This window comes from Hermetia illucens, chromosome 3, assembly GCF_905115235.1.
Source record: "Hermetia illucens chromosome 3, iHerIll2.2.curated.20191125, whole genome shotgun sequence".
NCBI lineage: Eukaryota > Metazoa > Arthropoda > Insecta > Diptera > Stratiomyidae > Hermetia > Hermetia illucens.
In genome coordinates, this window is record NC_051851.1 from 128721946 (window position 1) to 128741632 (window position 19687).

The 19687-nt window shown below is 42.2% G+C and overlaps 1 protein-coding gene across 2 annotated transcripts; it reads right to left on the reverse strand.

Annotated features, from left to right (window-relative positions):
- Nucleotides 1-5763: 5763 nt before the first annotated feature.
- On the reverse strand, nucleotides 5764-17004 carry LOC119652415. Of its 2 annotated transcripts, XM_038056533.1 has the most exons (5): nucleotides 16654-17004; nucleotides 16527-16574; nucleotides 6396-6560; nucleotides 6025-6334; nucleotides 5764-5975 (listed from the first exon to the last, which is right to left on the reverse strand). In XM_038056533.1, the coding sequence occupies exons 1-5, from the start codon at nucleotides 16916-16918 to the stop codon at nucleotides 5837-5839; spliced, it is 927 nt and encodes a 308-aa protein (XP_037912461.1). In that variant the 5' UTR covers nucleotides 16919-17004; the 3' UTR covers nucleotides 5764-5836. The 2 variants fall into 2 exon arrangements, with proteins under 2 accessions (XP_037912461.1, XP_037912462.1); XM_038056534.1 differs by lacking the exon at nucleotides 16527-16574.
- Between the last annotated feature and the right edge of the window lie 2683 nt (nucleotides 17005-19687).

The window sequence follows — 19687 nt, forward strand, 5'->3', positions numbered from 1 at the left end:
TGATTTTAATCTTGCCACGGTGTCCCGAAACAAACACTAAAGCCCAGTGATGGAAAGGGCTGACCTGGTATCGAAATTCTCCCTGTATATTATTTCGGTGGAGCTGGCGGCAAACTCTTCACAATGGGCTGCCCGTAGGCCAAGTAAAACGATTGGATCGGAGATGGCGGGTGGTATGCAGTCGTCCGGTGGCGTTTGAAGTCTAGAAGTTTGCTTAACTCCGAGAACAGGTTAGGTTCGAAATGCATTCCCTGTTCAGTAATGACTTCGCCCGGAACTCCAAAGCCTGTGATCCATTCACGACAAAGTGCATTGGCGCACGATTGTGCAGAAATGTCGGTCAAACGTATTGCTTTAGGCCACCGCGTGAAGCAATCAATGATTGTGAAACAATTCTTGAAGCCATGCGAATCTCGCAAGGGGTCATTAATGTCAATGTGGATCGTATGAAAACACTTTGAGGACCGAAAGAATGAGAATCCCCCTTTTGATTTTTACCTAGAAAGAGGAATCCATGGACCATAAAGAGTAGGAGTAAGTTGCTCTCCATTTGGTCCGGTATGTCATCGAGTGGATGTGGACTTAGGACTCCTCAATTTCTAAACAAAAATACATTATGCCTGCCGGACACGTGCCGAATGTCCGAAGTCAATTAGCGTATGAAGCTCAGGTGTCGGAGTTGACGAGGAGACACTTCTAGCTTCTAGTTAAAAGGGATGGTAAGAGGCTTGTGGTCGGTGAACACTGCAAACTGCCTGCCTTCTAGGGAGTATCATCATCATCATCAACGGCGCAACAACCAGTATCCGGTCTAGGCTTGCCTTAATAAAAAACTCCAGACATCCCGGTTTTGCGCCGAGGTCTACCAATTCGATATCCCTAAAAGCTGTCTGGCGTCCTGATCTACGCCATCACTCCATCTTAGGCAGGATCTGCCTCGTCTGCTTTTTCTACCACAGATATTGCCCTTATAGACTTTCCGGGTGGGATCATCCTCATCCATACGGATTAAGTGACCCGTCCACCGTAACCTATTGAGCCGAATTTTACCCACAACCGGGCGGTCATGGTATTGCTGATAGATTTCGTCATTATGTAGGCTACGGAATCGTCCATCCTCATATAGGGGGCCAAAAATTCGAGTTCGCAATTCTTCTTGCTAAGAACCCAAGTCTCCGAGGAATACATGATGACTGGCAAGATCATAGTCTTATACAGTAAGAGCTTTGACCCTACGGTGAGACGTTTCGAGCGGAACAGTTTTTGTAAGCTGAAATAGGCTCTGTTGGCTGACAACAACCGTGCGCGGATTTCATCATCATAGCTGTTATCGGTTGTGATTTTCGACCCTAGATAGGAGAAATTATCAACGGTCTCAGGGAGTATCGGAGGTACTTTATTGCCATGTATGCGGCTAATAGCTCACGATCATAGGTGGTGTAGTTCTGTTGAGCTGTATTCAATTTCTTGGAAAAGAAATTCAACGGCTGCCAGATTTTGTTCATCTTTTGTTGAAGGGTCGCACCTACTCCGATATCTAGGGATGCATCTGTTTGAGGAAATGTCAAGAGTGTAGCGTCAGCCAGCTGTCGTTTGGCTAGCTCAAAAGCCTGAACGCCCTCTGTAGACCACGTAATCACGCGTGAGTCCTTAGTCTTGGGTCCACACAAGTAGGCAATGAGGATCCCTTGATGTTGTGTGGCTTTGAGAAAGAAAAGATGAGAGATGTTTAATATTCCAAAAAACCTTCGCATTTCCTTGACCGTTGTAGGTTGTGGGAAGTATATGATGGTCTGAACCTTACCTGGATCCGGTTGGATTCCCTGAAGAGTAATCATGTGGCCTAAAAACTTCACCTGCTGTTGAAAGAATTTGCACTTTCCAACGTTACCCACAAGACCGGCCTCAAATGCTTAGACTCTGAAGAAGAGGCTACCAAAACATCATCCAAGTATCCGAAACAAAAGTTAAAGTTTCGCAGGACAGAGTAGATGAACCTCTGAAAAGTTTGTACCGCCTTGCACAAACCAAAAGGCATCCATGCGAACTTGAAAAGTTCGAAGGGTGTGCATATTGCGGTTTTCGGAATATCTTCCGGAGCTACAGGGATCTGATGGTATGACTTGGCTAAGTCCAAGAGGTGAAAACAACACAGTTAGCGATGTTGTGTGCAAAGTTGTGGATGAGTGGTACGAGATAGCGGTCTGGAATGGTCTGAGCATTCAAACGTCTGTAATCACCACATAGTCTCCATTCGCCGTTAGACTTTGGAACCATGTGTAGTGGAGAAGGCCAGCTGCTATTTGATGGTCTGCAAATACCCTGCTTTAAAAGTGCGTCGAATTCTTTCTAAGCAACAGCAAGCTTCTGGGGTGGTAATGAAGCACCCTTGAGAAGATATTAGAGTCATTAGTGCAGATGTGGTGCTGTACATCATGCTTAGCTGTCTGCGAGAGACTACTTTGAGTAGCTATGTTGCTGTATTTTTGAAGAAGCGCGCGAATGCGAGGGACCGCTACTTCTTCAAAGTGATCGAAAGACTGACAGTAGAGCAGGTGGCAACTTTACCTGAAGACCTGAGCGAAGTTGCGGGATTTACAAGAGATCAATTCTCCAGATCCACTAGCGATCCATAGTGGCCTAGATAGTCTGCGCTTAATATGGGACTACTGATATCCGCTACAACTAAACGCGATGAGAACGTTCGTTGAAGTCCTAGATTTACCTCTACTTGCCGTAGCTGTAAGTGTATAAGGTTGAAGAATTTGCCGCCGCTAGTTTGAGCTCATGCAGAATCAGTTTGTAATTCCGCACTACCGGGAGAACTGAGACGTCTGCGCCTGTGTCAATCAGCTTTTTCGGCAAAAATACGACGGTACCTGCTGGTGCTCAGCATTTTGGCACATGGCTTACCGCAACAGTTCACTGACCACGGGGCGCGTATGCATGTCATGGATTTTGTCAGCAGTGTTTGCTAACATCTCTAACGATCCGGAGTCCGCACAGGCCAAGATGGCCTGGGTGCTTTCCGGAAGTCGCTGCAACCAGAAGCTTAACTCCAACCTTACCCTCGCTCAACTGCTTCATCTCGCGCAACAGTTGGGTCGGGGAGCGGTCACCTAAGGTGAGTTCCATCAGCAAGTGATTCAGCTTTGCTGACTCGCTTACCGACAGTCGCTTGAAGAGGGTGCCATTGAATTTCGGGTAGGAACACTCCTCCAGAAAGTCGGGGACGAGTCCAATCGACTCCTTGATGCCCGCCAGCGCGCACAGCGCCTCCAATTGCCGGAACCAGGCCTCCGGGCTACATCGCCAAAACGGTAGCACTCATACCGCCGCTACGGCCACGGGGAGTGCAGAGGCGCCGAAGGCGTTTGCCGCGTTGTTATAAAACGACATTCGCGAAAATAACCGGACAAAACGAAGAGTCGTCCGATCTCCATAACGAACGAAATTATAACGAACAATTACAATTACAACAGAAGCGGAACTCACAGCCGGAGCGAAAGCTCTCGAGCCCCACTGTCGATAGCAGAGTGAGAACCAGGACAAACCATGGAGCAACAGAGGCACAGTCTGCCCAACTTTGTTTGTTCCAATATTTAAATTTAAATAATTAATCAAATATTTAAATTAAATAAATAGAAAACCTAATTTAATTTGTAAATGGTTGTAGTTTACTTGCGTAGTGATGAGCGCTGTACAGTGGTACCTTCTTCATTCACAAATAAACTATAGGAATCCACCACTGCTCTCAGCAACGAAACGATGCAAGCTTGTAATCCAACTTCTCATAGCATGCACGACCAGATGCACAGACTGGGAAACTACACGATGTCGACGTCGTTGATGCTTGCTGCTCCTAGAGCTGCCGTTGTTGCCGATCTTATTGCTGTTGGATGATAACTCGTTGTGGCCTTATTTAAGCTTGAGGCTGCGGTCACCAATTGTGATTAAACACTTAAGTAATTTTAAACATAAACAACAACAACTAAACTTCCACGATTGCTCTCCCGGCCTCGTGGCTTTTACACCGCTACCAACAGGTAGGCGAACCACTCAGGCGGGTGAGTTTCACTTCGTGGTGAATTATACTATTCTGGTGTGGAGCTCGGACGAATCCTCAGCTTGCGTTTCCACACTCGTCTCTATTACCGCGAGGCACCGTTTATTGGCTTTTATATTTGGCCAACACTTGGAACCATAGAGGGCGACAATGTCGTTTGGTCACCATTCGTATATTTGGATGATGGTGTGGTCGCTTCTTCCTTAGAGTCTGAATACTTAGCCTATCTCGAATGCATTTTTCAACGTCTCCTTGAGGCCGGTTTAGTCCTAAACGTTGATAAATGCAAGCTTCACCAGACACAGGTGAGATTCCTCGGCCACTTCATTTCCCCTGATGGAATACAGCCCGACCCAGACAAGGTGCAAGCAATCACAAGCTTCCCGAAAACTGTGAAGGATTTGCGGAGGTTTTTGGGCATGCTAAACTTTAATCGTCGTTTCCTGCTCAAGGCCGCGCAACACCAGTCCGTTTTGAACGCGTACTTGTCTGGCCCCAAAACTCACTGTCATTAGGTATTACCGCAGAAAATAAGAGATGGGTTTTTGGTGCACACGGTCAAACGCTACCTCTAGATGAAGAAATGCAATGTAAAGTGGGCGATGCTTGTAACAGTGTTTCTCTATGAGCAAACCGTCTTAATTCATGGTTATTTGAACGACATCGTGAATATGGTAGTCAAGACTGCGTTAACAAAATCTTCAAGGTGTGGGACAGCAATCGGGTCAGACGACAATATGAATATTCTGCTGCACTACCTTCCTTTTCCATATTGGAACGATGGAGTTTTATTGCTAGTCAGATGGTGTTCTACCCTTTTCAATGACTCGTTGGTTCCCAGTTATTCGCTTTCCAAAGCTCAGATGCGATATTGTCAGGTTTTGTTGCTTCCTCGACTTCAGTGGTGTTGACAGGGGGAATTGCTCCAAATGCCGGCAGTGTTTGTGAAAACAGAGGATAAACTAATTCTTTAATTGAAAGCTGCTCGAAAGGTTCCCCCATCTATCCATCGCTTGCCGTCCAACAGTAAGCAAAATATCGTTCTTGTCATTAACGCAACAGTAGGGTTCGATATCCGGTGTTCTCGGCTTTTGACAAGTCGATATAGGTCTCCCTCACCGCCCCGAGTGTCCAGTATATCGTAAAGATTCGGGTAACAGCGATCGCTTTCTTTACTTCCCAATTGGTATTTTTGCGAATTTCCCAATTGGCCAATGCTTCATCGTCGAGAAATTTATGGTAAAGGCGTTTCTTCTCAAGGAACTTCGCTTGAACATCGTCAATTCAAAGCCAACTCTATCGATTGATGAACCGCTTACCAGGCTTGGTGATCCCGGGGGTTGCATCGGCCGCTTTGCGGATCGTATGTTTGAATTGGTAAAATGTGAATTGTGCACTTGACATAGCCTAATAGTTATACCTTGGCAGAGAGGCTCGGGACGTAGCCTCGCCTTTTTATAGGGGGTAAAGTTAGTCCATCATTTAGGAATAGACCCAAATCTTTTCATTCTCTCCTTTTGTAGGTGATTCGTATTTCCAGATTGTCCAATAGTGTTCAGATAACTTTCTATTATGGATTTGATGTCCACAAGTTTAGTTACCCGCCTTCTTTAAGGGTGCTTACATACTGCTTCACTAGATATAGCTTGGCAAATGTTCCAAATACTTTCCGAAGGAGAATGAAGAATTTATTCCTTATAAACTATCTTAAGTATTGAAAAAAAATTTCATTTGACAAACAAGAAACCTTAAAAATATATGGATTTTGATTTAAAGAAAAAAATTTAGTTCTTCATTGATCGGTGCGGAGGGATGAATTTCACAAATAAATGGTAGCGGCTTGGTGCAGTCTGTCGTCACCCAAGAATTGTTTGTTGTAACAGCCACACATCCGTCATGTCCATGATTTCTGAAAGTTACTAATTATTCTGATGTGAACATAGCAAATCTCTAATTACCTTGGATATCCTGGCGCCCAAGCTCGGTAGGTATAACACAATAAGTTTTCTTTCGTTTTAGTAGTTTGGAATTCCTTTGATGGTGTTGAGTAATTTAGCCCCACATATGCCGCGCGCACCTTCAACTTTTTATTTGAGAATTTCGCCCTCATAAGATCCGCGAAACCATTAGTTCTATCTTCAGAAATTACATGAGCGAGTGAGGTTCCTGATCCATTACTGCAGGCTGTTAGTGCTGCACTAAAGTTTCTTAATGAGTCATGAACTTCGAAAAGTCCAAGTTCTGGTATACAAGTTATATTTCGAGATGCTGGAATAGCGCAGTCTTTCAGTAGAAGCGTAAACAAGGTCTGAGGGTGAAAGGAACTTACGGATAGGGTTTGCATACAATGTGTAGTAATTGAAGTGACTGTCCCCCACCAAAGTTGTCAGATTGCCGATTTCTGGGCAGGATAGTGCTAGGCAGTTGTAATACTGTTCAGGTTGGTCTAAGATGTGTCGATGAGATTGTTTTCGTGGAAATGAAGTTTTGTTTTCTAAAAAATCAGAATAGGTAAATTACTGATGAAACACATTTCAAAGGAAAAGTGTTATTTTTCGAAGTGACTATTTCTGAACTAATATTCCAAAAGCTAGAAAGCTCAAAGATGTTTGCCGTTCAAAGTGGGGGTGATTTTTCCGAACGTATCGGTTCGCCATAATCTATCCAATCTATGAACAAGTCGACGGCTTCTAAACAAGAAAAGCAGTGTTGATTTTGGGATCGGGCAATACATTGACTACAACCCAAGTTTGAGCCATCTGCATAAGTTATATCACAAAGAAGCTGGACGTGTTGGATTTTCGATAGTTTTTAGCGAAAAATATCTTGAACTGAATCTTTTGCAAAATGAAATTTTTGAAATATTTTTGAATTTGTGAAAAAAATGGGCAATGTATCATCATCAACGGCGCAACAACCGGTATCCGGTATAGGCCTGCCTTAATAAGGAACTCCAGACATCCCGGTTTTGCGCCGAGGTCCACCAATTCGATGGGCAATATATGACAGACGTTAACGATCGTCAACAAGGGATGGTGACTCCTTTCGGACACCGTCTTGGCGAGTTAGACTTCAGTATTGTAGTTCACTATTGCACTGAGAACGTCATGAATATGGATACTATGAACTTTGACTCACCAAGTGGTAAGGAGTCACAGACTTCGAATTCACCAGCGAATTCGAGCAATTAAATTGCGAACGCAGCAGGGATTTTGGAGGCCTCACCAAATTCATGCTTCCTCACAATCAAATCTGCGGAAGGCATTTTTTCTTTTTTAGTGGAAAATCAGAACTTAGTGGCTACGGCCCGGTTAGTCAGAAAGAAGAGTCCAGCAACTTCCAGAGTGATAGAAACTGGAAACCTGACTACTGCCGATCAGCCGGTGGCACTGTTACCTAATTCTGCCAGAAAGTGGCAGAGGAAAGCTCGACAGAAGGAAACTTCAGAGAGAGTCCGCCGTTACCAAGAAAAGTGGAAGGAAGAAAAGCTGGTAATGTGAATGCAATTGGTGAAATACCGGTATGTGGAAAAGGATACACGCAGACCGGACACCATGAACCTAGGAAGGCTCTTACCCAACGGCATCGGAAGACACTGCGAAGGAAGGTGAAGCTTCTTGGAAATAAGGACATAGGCTACCTCAATTGCAATATCTAAAGAAATCAGATGCAAGGAAGTGGAACTTTCGTTGGAAGACAAGCCCAACACAAAAGAATCTTCAGTAAGTAACGGTTTTGGCGCACATATTAGACCGCATTTATGTTTTCAAACATAAAGGTTAGTCAAATTAACTTGTAGCAAGTCCCAGTCTGTTCCTTTCTGCTGGCAGTAAAAGCTGACAGAGTTGTAGGGCTGCCCTTGTATCTTTGTGGTGCAAGAGCAGTAGGTTTAATTTCATCACTTCAACTAGTCTCATGATTGCGAACGTGGGGTATATTCGAACGTTCGGGGGGCAAAGGAGAAGAGACCTAACAATATGACTAAGAATTCATTCGGCGATTTCTTCAGCGATACGAGCTAAATTGAAAATTTTGAAGCGCACACTTGTAAAGTGCTTTGAAGGTTTGCCCTATTATCCAATATAAACGCGCTACCTTCACACTTTTATTATTTCAAAAAAGTGTTAGGTAAGTGGAATAAAATGTTCTCTTCTTTCAAGGTGCACTCATTCACAATTTTTCCCCTAAGATTGCACTATTTTCTTGTGTCCTCACCAAGGCGGACTAGTCGTATGTCAGCAATTTTGATTGCAATTGCTACATTATTCTCGACTGGTATAGATTATGAAACACAACTCTAATAGCGGGCAAACAAATTTTACTTTGTTTCTCAGAATTTTGTATTAGAAGTTTTCTGGTTCTCCTGAAACATTTCTCCCTGGATATACAGGGTGCGGCAGCATAACTTCCTTTCAAAACTCAATAAAAACTATTGATTTCTGGCGTTTGTCATGACTCTTGTAGCAAAGCAGGTGTTATGTTGGCAATTTCTTCTTGTATGTTGGTCTTCAAATCTTGTAGGGTTCTTGGACGGTTCACATAAACACGGGATTTCAAAAAACCCCATAGAAAAAAATCACAAGGGGACAGATCGGGAGAGCGTGCCGGCCATTCCAAATCGCCTCTAATTGAGATAAGGCGCTCTGGAAAGTGTTCCCTCAAAACAGCTATCGATGCTCTTGAAGTGTATGCTGTTGCACCGTCTTGTTGGAACCAAGTGTCCCCCAAATCCAAATTTTCTAGCCGTGGGAAAAAAAATTCTGTAGCATGTTTACATACCGGTCCGAATTCACTGTCACTGTAACCTCATTTTCCTCAAAAAACCAGGGACCAATAATTCCAGCTGAGGAAATTGCACACCACACTGTGACTTTGGGTGAATGCAAAGGCTTTTGATGCAATTCTCGAGGGTTGGTGTCAGCCCAGTAGCGCATGTTTTGTTTGTTAACCGACCCACACAAATGAAAATGGGCTTCATCGCTAAAAAACCAATAGCACCCTCGGGAACGACATCAAGAAGAAGCTCACACGCGTTCATCCGAGAATTGAAGTCACGTTCTGAAAGTTCCTGCACTATCGCCATCTTATAGGGATGAAAATGAAGATCATCACGAAGAATTCTTCTCACAGAACGATCAGATAGAGCAAGGGCACCGTGTTTGCGCGCAGAACGCCGTGGCGATCGCAACACTGACGCTCTCACTGCTTTAACGTTCTCAGGTGATCTAACGGGCCGAGGGACTCCAGTTCTTCCTTTTGTCGCACTTGCAGTTTGTCTGAATGTAGTGACCCATGTAACAATTGATTTGCGGTCTGGGACGGGAACCAACGGGGTTAAATTAAAGCGATTCCGAAATGCACGCTGTGTTGCAATAACCGAACATCCGCTTGAAAAGTAAACCTCAACGGCAAAGGCACGCTCCTCACTATTCCAACACATGATGGCGACTGAACCGTGTCGGGACGAAACTTTACAGTATCCCCTCTTGAACGAGACCACTAGCGCTCCGCTATGACATCAACTAACTGAGTGGCGCGCATTTTAAAAAAGGAAGTTATGCTGCCGCACCCTGTATATTTCAGTTTGAAGCGCTGCTGCAGAGTTATTATTCCTCAGATTTTTGTATTAGTCGTGCAATGCGGGGCCATTTGTTTGACCTTTTAGAGAAAGTTGTCTAAGAGATTTACGAATATTTTCAATATCCGAACCCCAAATTCGTCTCCGCTTGTAGTTTTTCCTGTATGTGTGTATGATGTACCTAAATATATTTACGCGTCTTCCCATGAAGTTTTGTCTGATTCCATTCTCAATAGCGAAAGAAGAAAAATAAAATAGTTAGGATTTTTTTAAATTGTGAGAATCCCTTTGATAATATATTTCTATTTTTTCTAAAATATAGATAAACAAACTTCTATCTAAATGGTTAATTAAAAAAATGAAAAAGTAAACTACTGTGAATTGAAGTTACTCGCTTAAGTCTTTTGTTCGTCTTTTCTTTTAAGTGCATCTGTCAAATATTCCTATTAAGTAACCACCCAGCATAACTACTTTGCTTTGCGGTGTTACGGATGTAGTTTAACGTCTATCCTCACTTTCACACAAACTTTAGCTACTTCATTCGTGATTCTTTTATTTTTATGAATCTGGAACTTTGGATTTTTATTATTGAAATTTAGGCGATTTAATGAAAACAAGCTGGAAACTGGAAGCTCGGCGCTTCAGGTATAAGAGCTTATGTAATAATGCTTGGACATGATATTTCCTTTCGTACATAGCTCGTAGCGCATATGAATTGATTACCCCGGACCATTCACCTTCATGTGATGCTGACATTTTATGTCTTAAGATGCAATAATTTCATACTAAAGAGGTAACTTTGACCTATTATAACTTTGTTAACAATGGTAAGATCTTCTGCAAACTTTCCAGGATCATGACCGATACTATCGCCTTTATTGTTGCAAATTTGGTTGGTGGAAAAACTTAAAGAGAGTCTGCAGTAATTTTTTTCAAAATATATTAGTATGTATACTATTATTAACTTTATTTGAACAAATATGGAGGTGGAGAGGATTTTGAGGCCAAGATACTGTATACAGAAACCACCATCATTTTGTTCCGACAATAGGTCTTTGAAAAAAGTAAACACCTCGTAATCTCTTCACTCTTCTTTTTTACAGCTAATGTCAACATTCAATTTTTTAGGGAAAAAATGCTGTAACTTTCTGCTTTAATGATAATGATATATTACAACTTTGATAAATACTAGATTTCTGTTAGTCAGAAATTGGGAGGTGCGGCAGAATGGAAAGTGTTGAACATGAAAAGAGCTTGCGCATTAGGGTTGTCTATGCGCCGCAACTAGTTGATTTCTCCACATGGAATTTAAAGTTCTTCTAAAACGAGTGTGGATAAATATCAACAAGTCGGAAATCAGGCGCTTCAGGTATGAAAAGTTTTTACGTAACAACGCTTCGACATATGATATTCCCAATTGTACATAGGTCGCGTATATGGAGTTCACTTAATTTCACCTGAATACTGACATTTCTGTCTTAGGTTGCAGTAATTTCACTCGAAAATGGCAATTTTGGTCTATTATAACTTTCAGAATAATATCCGATACTATCGCCTATATTATTGAAAATTTGGTTGCAGTAAATTTACAAAATATGGTTACATAGTATTATTAACTTAATTTAGATAGAGATCGGCCAAGATATCATAAGCAGGAACCATTGTGATTTTCTTCAAATTCGTCGGTCACTTCTGAGAATCAACAAGTTTTGCAAGGCCCGAACCTCAAGATGGAAACTTATGAGGGCAAAAAAAGTCTATTGCGTGGAAAGGTCTCTCACAACGCTAGAGTTAGGGGAGTCAAACAATTATTATAGCCCACTGCAAGGTTCGGATAGCTATAGCAGTAGAAGTATAGTATGATAATATTGTAAAGAAGAGAAGTCCGAGCTTGACCCAGAAGAAGGCCCCAGCAACAACACTTGCCAGCGTTTTCAAAACAATGCCCCCTGTCTATGAAAATCTTTTGTACGTTGTAGTGACGAAGTACCAGAATATGTTATAAGATCAGATGATCTGGAACTTAAGAGTAAGGTCTCTGACATCATGAAGACACTTTGTTAAACCAATCTGGAATGTGATCACCAAATTTCCCAGCAACAACTTTGGTGTTCTTGCCCTACAAGGAACTTATACTATTAATCAATCTACTCTCTCAAAGTTTATTTTGGGTTTTAATCTAATAGCAAAGTTTAGGGAAGATAGCTATGATGGCGTCATTCCATTAGTTTCTGCCAAGTCAACTATATTTCAGATTATGTCATAGCTGAAACACTCAACCACGTGATTGTGTCAGTCTATCGCCCTCCCAGAATCTCTAACAGGGAGTTCAACACAGCCTTTGGTAGACTCTTCACTTTTTGTGAGAAGTATAACAATGTTCTCATCATTGGGGATTTTAATGCTAGTTTCAAAAATCTGGGTGATTACCTCAGTAATGGCAAAGGGAGGAGATTGAAGGCTGCTGTCCGCAACTCCTCATTTAATTTTCTTAATAATGGGATGCCCACTTTCTTCGACCCACCATCTATGTCTAATCAATCGGGTTCGGTTCTAGATACAGCTCTTGCTAAATCTGCTAGTCAATATTGGCATTGGAATCCGATTACAGATAAAATATCTAATAATGACCACACTCCCATTTGTATCTCTTGGCAGATGCTAAATGTTTCTCATAAATCTAAGATTGATTCAAATATGTTAAAGGCGCAGATCAGCAATTTAGAGCCTCAAGCAGACATTACTACTCTTACTAACACTTTGAAAAGGCAAATTTCTGATGCCTAGACCTTACACTAACCACATAGGTCAGCCGAAGGTGTGGTGGGCCCCAGAGCTTAAATTGTACTTTAAAAGGAAACAAATCGCGTATAGGCGATTCAGGGCTAGATCCAGAACTTCGAATTTACTCCCATTTGAGGAGGCCAAACGTTTGTGGAAGATGGTTATTGCTGACATGAAGCGGAAACGTTGGCATGAAATTTGGTCTGACTTATCTGTGACAAAAGATGTCAAGTCCTTCTGGAAATCCATGCAGAGGTTTCGTGTTTACCCCAACATGGTTGATGCTAAGAAAAACTTTGAATATCTTGATTTTCTGGTTGTGGTTAGAGCGCAAGGCTGTCATACGGAAGGTCGCGGTTCAAATCTCACTGGTGGCAGTGGTATTTGTATCATGATTTGACGTCGGATACCAGTCGACTCAGCTGTGAATGAGTACCTGAGTCAAATCGGGGTAATAATCTCGGGCGAGCGCAATGCTGACCACATTGCCTCCTAGAGTACCGTTACGGTCTTGAATGAAGTGCTCTAACACACTTCAAGGCCCTGATCCAATATGGATTGTTGTGCCAACGATTATTATTATTATAGTACAGCCCCCCTTCTCCTCTCTTCCTGGTATCCTTTGGTATCCGACTGTTTCTCAGCCTTTCTCTCTAGAAGTGCTAACTGCTTCATTGCTAAGGCAAAACCGTGCCTCCGCTCATGGTACGGATAATATCAATTATCAACTTGTACGCTTGTTGGCGCCGGAAACATTTTCTGCACTGCTACAGGGGCTTAACCTCATCTGGTGCAGATTGTGTCCTTCTGAGGGGGGGCTATTATTCGGGTGGTACCTACCCCAAAAACGCTTAAGGACCCAGAACTTTTGACCAGTTACCGCCCTATTGCTCTCATAAATGTGTTTGCCAAACTGCTTAACTCCATTTTCAAGGTGCGTATCAATGATTTAATTGATGAATACAAAGTCCTGCTTGCTAACTGCAGGCAAATCTACGTCGGTTTACGTCAATGATATCCTTTTACATTTTTCGATAACAAAATATAAAAGTCAACAGCTATGGTGCTGAATGTGAAGAACGCTTATAAGAAGGTTCATCTGGCTACCCTCAGCAACATAATGTCACATTTCCGCTATTCTGCTGAGATTATTTAATGGCTGCCAAGGCTAATGTCCAATCGACATCTCCAATTAGATTGGCAGCGTTCAAGTTGGAAATGGCATTTCCCAAGGATGCGTTTTGAGTCCAACATTGTTTAATATCCATAAAGAATCTCTGTTTAATAAATACTCTGATAGCATTGAAATCTTCCAATATGCGGACGATGTTCTTATTTCGGCCACTGGAGACGATTGGTTGTCAACTTCCAAATGTAAATGCGTTGCAAATCTGCATCCTACAAGAGAAGCAGGGTAACACACCTGCTCATTAAAATTAATAATCTTACCCTTGCGCATGTCAAATCCATCCCCTTTTTAGGTAGGGAGATAATGAGGAGGAGTTCGGTGAGGAACTACTTGCACTCCATTATTCCTAAAACCGTAAAGGTAGGCAGGTTGATTTTCAGCTGGTTTTTCTTGCGGTCTCAATCTCTATTGATCTGTGGTATGGCTCTTATAGAGTATGCCGCTATGTCCACTATAAAACACACATATATTTTGAAAACAAGCTTAACTCAATAGCTGTTTGTATCCTGAGAAGATGCTTGAGGCTGACCAGAACCACCCCATTGCACCAGATTTTTGCGTTGGCCAACGAGTCGCCTCTCCATTTCCTTTTGGCAGCCAAAAAACTTCTTAAATTACAGAAAAGCAACCCCAAAACCTATCATTTGGTGGTTCAGAACCCGGATGCTGAAAAAGGCCTCTCCTCGTCTTCTGTGGCATGATTTGAGGGGCAGAGCTCAGGTGGCGGCTGCGTATGAATTTTCTCGTTCTGGCATCTGATGCTGCGTTCATGAGTGGTGGATCTGCCTGTGCGGTGGTTGGTCCGGATGGGACGCAAGTCTCAAGTTTTTCTTTAGATGTCAGTTTGGTTTTGGCCGCTGAACCTCTTTGCCGTGCTTCGGACATCAAGGTGGCTTTCAGGATGGGTGAGAAGAAGGTTGCTATCATCACAGACTCTCTCCATACTTGTAAATTATTCAAACTAACTACGCCATCGCATCACTTAATTGGCAAAATACATGCCCTTGCTTTTGACCCCACTTTTAAGTCTATGGTGCCCAGCGCACGCGGGACATCTATTAAATGAGGTCGCCCATGTAGAGGTCTGTAAGGATCTGGGCTGTAGCCCTACAAGTTTGGTCAAACCCTCCCCTGTAGATGTTCTTCAGGAATACTCCTACGGAGAGTGGGTGGATGACTTGGCAATATCACGTGTCAAAGGTCCATTTTTCTCGAACATTCAGCCAGGTTTACCCATAATTCAATGGAGGGCTACGCGTACGCTTACAGCTTCCTAAGAAAAATTACTGGATCGCCTTCTGACCAATCAGTTTTTTGAAAAAATTTGGAAACATAACCATAAATTCGGACAAATGCACTTGAATAGTTAGTGGAAATAACGAACACATAATCTTCTAGTGTAAGAACTATTTCCGGTTTCGAGTTAAGTGTAGATGGTATAACAAGTTTTTTAACCTTCAACAAATCTTTTTGAGTAGAGATCCTTGCATGATTGATGACCTTTTATATTTCTTTAAGGAGGCTAGAGTCATATTATAATACATATAGTTTCAGTTTGCTTGCGGTATGGCATTTCCTGCAATCCCCCTTCTCTTTTCTTACATTGATCTATCATTACCCCTCGGTGCCCCAATGGTTCACAATGGTTAGTAGAGTTGTGGAGAAGTACCTGATCCACACGGAGGGTGTAGATAACCTTTAGTAGTAAAAACGAGTAGAAAACGCTAACATTTTTTCAACTTAAATATTATCAACTCAATAACGACTAAACATTCCTAACCCTGAAACATTAATAACTAATCCCTGTAGCTTGCAACACGTGTCCAGTCCCGTTGGGTTTGGCTGTTTTTGGCCATAAACGATAGTGTGTTTCTTGGAATATAGGCTAAGTGCCTGCCATGAGTCCTGTTGGAGTAGTTCATGGGTGGTATCAGGTCTTGATTGAACTGTTAACCTGCCGGTTCCCAGGGGACATACAAAAAACAATAACATCAACGAGAATGGGTCTTTGAAAATGTTAACTTGACTTTCTGATCCCCACTCTCGTATTTTGCAATTGATGCCATTGAAGAAAAAAATTAACATGCCTTTAATGCATGTAAACTTAACACAGAACAATGTCATTCACTCGGGCCGAAAATCACAACCGATAACAGCTATGACGATGAAGTCTGCGCACGGTTGTTAGCAGCCAACAGAGCCTATTTCAGCTTACAAAAACTGTTCCGCTCGAAACGTCTCACCATATGGTCAAAGCTCTTACTGTACAAGACAATGATCTTGCCAGTCCTTATGTATTCTTCGGAAACCTGGGTTTCCTAGTAAGAAAAATTGTGAACTCTTGGCGGCGTTCGAGAGAAGAATCCTTCGGAGAATTTTTAGCCCCCTACATGAGGACGGACGATTCCGTAGTCTACATAAAGACGAAATCTATGAGCGATACCACGACGAGTTGTGGATAAAATACGGTTCAACGGGTTGCAGTGTCCAGGTTACCTAATCCTTACAGATGAGGATGATCCAGCCCGGAAAGTCTATAAGGACAATATCTACGGTAGAAAAAGAAGACGAAGCAGACCCTTCCTGAGATGGAGCGATAGCGTTGGTTAAGATGCCTGACAGCTTTTAGGGATATCGAATTTGTGCACAACCGGGGTGTCTGGAGTTCCTTATTAAGGCAGGCCTAGACCGGATATCGGTTGTTGCGCCGTTGATGATGATGCATTTCATTCACTACATGCGTGGAATTTCATGTTAACAGATATAACCGCTCCTGAGAAAATTGCGTGTGACAATCATACAGAGAGACGGTGAACCGATTTTAATGAGGTTTTGTTTTCCACAGAATCTTAGAAAGGAAGATTAATGTCTTAAAAAGATCCGTGCATGATTAAATTATTGCTATTTACCTTGTAGACAAATCTTTGAAGAATGAAGTATTTTGCACTCTGTGTAATCTAGAAAAGCTGCCGTCTATGAGGTGATGTGCACAATCTAGTAAATATTTCGTTTTGAAGATAGAAAACGATAGCTTACCTGACCTAAGTTTGGTGTCAAAGCAATTAAACCGCTGAAAACTCGGCCTATAATTAAAAGCTAATCCTTTAACTGACTTTGTAAATTGACCACAATCTCTGGCACTATCGGTGTTATTCAAGCCAACAATGGATTGTAGTGAACGTTGGCATTTTCTTAATAAATGGAAGCGGTCAATATTTCGATGATGTTTCAAGCAATGAAAAGTAATAGCAGAAGAAAATAACGTTGACTGCAAGAACAAAAGAACCAGAATCTGCACCATGGTGACAATTTAAACAATAAAATTGAATTTTTTTTAAAAAATTTTTAATTGGTTGAAAAATTGCAGTGAAAAGCAACGTATCTCAATGCCGGCTCCGAGAAAAGTGCACTGAGTAAACTTTGATAGATGGGCGATTGCATTCTATGCAGAACGGAAATGTCATTTCTGTTGTATTAAATTGTTTGTAACCAGTGAGTATTTGAATAAATGGTATGAAATAATACCAATCAGTTATATAATGTCACTCATGTGGGGTTATGGTTTTAACAACTCTAATTACTTATCAATGCACTCAAGTCTAAAATTGTGTTGAGTATAAAGTTCCACAACGATTAAATGCATGAAATATGGAACTGGCTAGTGGTATTTCAAAAGGTAAACAATGAATTGGAATTTATAAGAGGTTTTAACTAATAAAGCTAAATTGGAGCCAGTAATTGAGAAAACATTTTTTTGTAGAGATAAGACCTATGAAAAGATATCTAAGGAGCCTAGCTTGGGGGTAATCAGGCGAGAATTCTGAGTTGACCTTCGCTAATAAAGAAAAGAGAGTTATACCTAAGGTTTAAAATTTCGGGAAACTGATAAGGTACACTTATATAAGTGTATCTGTCAACATCTGCTTATATGTCACTACGTTTGGTAATTTCAGACGCCTAATCACAAAGTCGCTTGAGGGGTCGTTATTCATATTCCAGCGTGTTTCTTCTGTGTTGATTTCGCTTTCTGACCTGCCGGCATTCTGCACGGCATTTGGACAACTGCCACGTCTTATCTACAGCTGTTCCAGTGAATTCGGTAATTCATTGCTATACTTCCAGAAATACATCCTAGTCAAGTGAGTTTGATGATCAACATTAGAGTAGGTATGGTTGATATTTTAAAATCTGTTAGTGAGGAGCGAGAGTTCATTATTCCATCAGTAATTGGCTCTTCTAGTGGGGAATGAGCATCTTCTAGGCATCGGTGCGTCATATGCCTTAGCAATGTATTGTGTGGCATGGAGAGCTATATCCGTAGAGGTGCCTGCCATGCTAGGCTGGTGTAGCCATAACCCATGAATGTTTGTTCATCTATTGTTTTGACAGGCCATCCTGGCGTTCTTTTCGATTTTGGCTCTCGGTATACGGGTCTCCTGTTCTGGGGTCCTCCATAGTTCAGCCTGGTGGTGGACGCTGAACGTAAAGTCCTCACTAATATGCCAGGACATATTAGGTGTCAGCGCAGGGCCGACAAAAGTCAGATTTGCAATTAAACCTGACCCCCCCAGGTGTTTAGATCACTTTCGTTCGCCAGAACTGTATCGAACTGGGCAAATGGTCCTAATAAGCACCACCCTTTTGCGTTAGTCTCTTTGTTGCCCCACTCGATGGGTCAAGCATTGAAGTCACCGACTACCACTATTGGACTCAGGACAGGTCCTGAAATTCAGACAATGTAACGTTCGATTGAGCGTAGCAACTGGATACGAATATATCGCTTGTTTTTTCCCATTTAAAACCACTAGTCGACTGACCCATGGTACATTCTATGGTTTGGCGACCGCACGCCTATACCGCTGCCCCACTAGTCCAATCTTTGACCCATATACCACCGTCAAGGTTTCTGCATGGTTCACTTATAATGGAAATTTCCATTGCGGAATCGTAAGTGGTCTGCATGAACAAATCCTGTCTGACCCTGCAATGATTGAGGTTTATCTGTATCAACCTCATTTTTGCATTCATGACATGAGACATTTGAATTACCTCTTTTCCCTCGGACGGCAAACAACCTATACAATTCGAACTTTCTTCACGGTCAATAACTTCTACGCTGTCTCCAATGGCATCTGCATTGTGGATGTTTGAGTAGCGCCTATTCTAATGCTCAGGATGGATTCTTCTGCGACTTTCTCTAACTTCTCTAACTCTAACTTCTTGTTCGAAGGCAGTGCAGATTTCTTCTCTTGTCTTCGTGTTTATAATTTGGATACGAAAGCCGTCAGCTTATCCCATGCTGGATCATTTCAGATCAAACAGGAAATACTCTTTCCTTCGGATTTTGTTAGCATTTCCGCCTATGACTGTTAGATTGGGGTCAGCTTTCAGCCTTTTTAGTACCTGCGCACATGATAGATTTCCTTTGCTAAAGATTACAATTGCCTCTGGCCGAATTCGCACCTTTGGTTTCTCGATCTTCGTTTTATTTACGACCTTAACCCATCCACTGTTTTCATGTTCCCTGGGTTTCGCTTCGCCAACCGACATCCCTACTTTGGGTATACATTTTCCCCTTCTGAACTTCTAGTTTCCTTTGTTATGCTGATCAGAATACCTTTTACTTTTTTGGTGTCTGCAGATTCCCTTTCCTCTCCTTGCCTCACACTCATTTACTTCACTGGAGGTCGATGATCTTGCGCGTTGGTGTTACTGGGGTCGTCTGTATTTGGTTTTTCTTCGGGTCTTCTTTCTTCTTCTTGGACTCTCGTGGCTCTCACCATGTTCTTAATGGTTGGGTGCACGTTGTGCCTGTCCTTGATTAATTTGGAGAGTTCAGCTTCTTTAGCCCCAAGCTGCATGAAAGACAGATCTTCCGGGTCAGGCCTCTGTTCTCGGTGAGTTTTGGCCGAATTACGAATCCTTCACCTTTATCATTTGTTCAGCTTCTATGAGTTTTCTCTTCTGCGGTCTTTGGAATTGGAGTATATTTTAATATTGATGAGCTCCCCGTGAATGGGTCTATTTTTTGGCCCTGGAGTACCTATTAAACATATGTGGTGGGGGTCGA

What these genes read in the sequence shown, in the direction of transcription:
- LOC119652415 (XM_038056533.1), bottom strand. Translation starts at nt 16,918, where the DNA reads ATGGTGCAGATTCTGGTTCTTTTGTTCTTGCAGTCAACGTTATTTTCT. An exon ending in TTCAAAGATTTGTCTACAAG is followed by an intron (nt 6,561 to 16,526) that starts GTAAATAGCAAT and finishes CTGATTTTTTAG; the next exon opens with AAAACAAAACTTCATTTCCA. An exon ending in ATTGTATGCAAACCCTATCC is followed by an intron (nt 6,335 to 6,395) that starts GTAAGTTCCTTT and finishes GCGCTATTCCAG; the next exon opens with CATCTCGAAATATAACTTGT.